The 3165-nt window shown below is 43.4% G+C and overlaps 1 protein-coding gene across 1 annotated transcript; it reads left to right on the forward strand.

Moving 5' to 3' along the window:
- The first annotated feature begins 344 nt into the window (after positions 1-344).
- Positions 345-2036, forward strand: LOC4350790 (non-specific lipid-transfer protein C6-like). Its single transcript, NM_001423426.1, has 3 exons — positions 345-772; positions 1368-1412; positions 1569-2036. Exons 1-2 carry the CDS (start codon positions 418-420, stop codon positions 1409-1411), a joined length of 399 nt encoding a protein of 132 aa, NP_001410355.1. The 5' UTR covers positions 345-417; the 3' UTR covers position 1412; positions 1569-2036.
- Positions 2037-3165: the final 1129 nt, after the last annotated feature.

Consider the following 3165-nt stretch of genomic DNA (forward strand, 5'->3'; position numbering starts at 1 on the left):
TCACAAAAGTTTTTGAATATGACGAAAGGTTAAACATGTGCTAAAAAGTCAATGGTATCAAATATTTAGAAACGGAGGGAGTATGTTTGTTGAAAATGTTTTACCTTCTCTCAATCTTAATAAATTTGGTCAGGGCAGGCACAGAAAAAAAAAAACAGGAAGACATAACAGCAAAACAAAAACAGTGGAAATTAAGCATTGCTAATTACAAACTTTTCTGATCATTCACACCATTTTCATGTTTGATCCAGCTCAAACTTCACTACAACAGCTTAGAACACTCTTAGCTAGCAAAAGTCCTAATCACAGCCATTATAAATAGACACAAGCAATTAGCCTCATCTACACACACTCCCATCACTCCAATTAACCAAAGCTAATTAAGCTAGCTCAAGCTCTAATCCACATTTAGCTAGAATGGCGCCGTCCAAGTCCACAGCCGCCGCCGGCGTCCTCCTCGTCCTGCTCGTCGCGGCGGCGGGCGGCGGCGCAGAGGCGGCGGCGACGACGTGCGTGGCGTCGCTGCTGGAGCTGAGCCCGTGCCTGCCGTTCTTCAAGGACAAGGCGGCGACGGCGGCGCCGGAGGGGTGCTGCGCGGGGCTGTCGTCCATCGTGAAGGGGGAGGCGGTGTGCCTGTGCCACATCGTGAACCACACCCTGGAGCGCGCCATCGGCGTCGACATCCCCGTCGACCGCGCCTTCGCCCTCCTCCGCGACGTCTGCCGCCTCTCGCCGCCGGCGGACATCATCTCCACCTGCGCCAACGAGAAAGGTAAAATCAATCAACGCGCCGCGCCGTGGCGTGGCGTGGCGTGTGCAGAAGTCCAATGCAGACGGTTTTCGAATCATCTAAGTTGACTCTACGTCTGTAATAATATAACACTCGTCTCCGTAAATTAAATTCTCAATTTCTGAATTTTTGTTTTGCCGCGCGCTGGGCTCCCTCTCTTGTTTAAAATCCAAGAGATAGGCATAGGCCCAATACAGGGTTTAAAATTTCGGTCCAAAACTTCCGAAAATTCCAAAATTTGGGAATTTAGGATCCTCCCCTCTCATGCAACTATTTCATCCAAAATTTTTAGATTTTTAAAAATATTTATGAATCTGGTTAAAATTAGTTGAATTCAGTCAAAATGTGTTTAAATTTCAAAATGTTTCGTTCGAAATTTCTGAATTTTGATACACCCGATTTTTTTTGTCCATTTTGGAAGTACAAAGCCCGGGGCCAAACGAATGTCCAAATGATCAAGTTTAAAATCTCAGTTCTAACTAGGACTTTGTTTATTTATAGATTTATATGTTTTAAAAGTGCAACGTTGAGTAGTGCTAATTAACTAATGTACATATCATGATTGACTTGTGTGTAGGTGGTGTGCCGCCTCTCTACTCTTGCCCGGCTCCATCTGCCTGAGGTAAACCGTCGTCAACCACAAAATTATTTCCACAAAAGAGCCTATAACCATGCTAAATTTCTACAGTAACTACTCATATAATTCAGCTGTTTTGTTTATATTTTTTTTAGGGGAGCTGTTTTGTTTATAATGACAAGTGCTTTTTAATTCATGCAGTATATATGAGAAAAGAATAAATGTTACCAAAGGAGGGATTTCAACATATCTAAAAGTCAAGATGGAGTAACTTTGGTATACAAGACCAACATATATATCACGTTGTTAAAGGACAAGTAGATATTGGATTATTGGCATATACTGATATATCCATGCTAATATTAGTATATGTATATTCTGCAACATGCATGGACATACACATTGTCAAATGAAGTACTAAGTAACACGGAACGTGTACTAGCTCGTGCTACTGTCGTGCTATGCGCTGTCAATAGAAATAAAATATTTTACATTGTGGTATTAAGCATTAAAGCCATATTGTATTCTAATATTATCGGGCGGAGATTGCGGATTATTCCTACCACACTTTTAAATAATTACAATTTCTCTAAAAAAAAGTTGCTATGTCAGTATTTTTTACAGCACTTGTTTATCTCTACTATTATAAAAATTTAAGATGTTTTTGTCGAGGCTTTTCGTACGTCACCGCGAGATCGTGTCGGACACAAAAAATCGCAAACTTGCCGATATAGTTTAATTTTTTTCCATCTATCGGAATAAATCACGTCAGACCCTAAGCCCACTTGGTCGCGTTCTCCCCTTTCTTTCAACAGCCTGTATAGGTGAGGCTTACAGCCGATACGAGCAGCGGTTCCCGATTTCCCGCGAGCCACGCGCTCTCACACATCGATTGTGATTCTAGGACGAGCCTGACACAGATCGTTTTTTCTTCCAACTCCACCTCCACCAACAATATCTCCTTTGTATGTACGTACGTATGCACCCGCTGCCACGAATAGATCTATATAGATCGAGAAGCAGAGAGAATTAAGGTCTTGATGGGTGTGGTAAGAAGGCAACGGCAGCGATGGCTGGTTGATGGTGATGGTGTTCATGTCGGTGAAGGCGTGGTAGGATGTACGCTGACGCTCTGCGGTTGCGATCGCATATATTAACAGGGCGGAGCTAGAACGAAATGGATGGTGGTGCCACTTACTTAAATTATTCTACTCTAGATCGAATTTAAGCTGATGCGGGTGCCTAAGTTTGTATTGAGAGGATACATACATGGTGAAAATAGATGATCTATAGCTAAAAAATTTTCTTGACCGGGTTCCTGGACACCCCCTAGTATACTCTAGCTCCGCCCCTATATATATATATATATATATATATATATATATATATATATATATATATATATATATATATATATATATATATATATATATATATATATATATATATGAAGGCTAGCATCTGGTGGGTAGAGACAATGGCTGTGGGCTAGCGGCATCGATCAAAATTAAGATAGTCGAGCGCGTCATCACAGCCAGTGCCGGCGCGACGCGACGCGACCGATCGACACGCCTCATACGTCATCATCGCCGTCCGTCCTCGATCGATGTCACCCAGGCCACATCGTACGACGGCCACTATACGGTGGCGGGGGCCGGCGAACACGACGGAGATGCTTTCCATGCAGTACGGCTTCGACGACCCGCTGGAGCGGTTTGATGATCGACCTCTCTCCTTCACGTCCGCGCGCGCTGCTTCAACTCCCGCTGTCCCGCAGGCCGCATATACTCCCTCTGTT

Source organism: Oryza sativa, chromosome 11 (assembly GCF_034140825.1).
Source record: "Oryza sativa Japonica Group chromosome 11, ASM3414082v1".
Classification (NCBI taxonomy): Eukaryota; Viridiplantae; Streptophyta; class Magnoliopsida; order Poales; family Poaceae; genus Oryza; species Oryza sativa.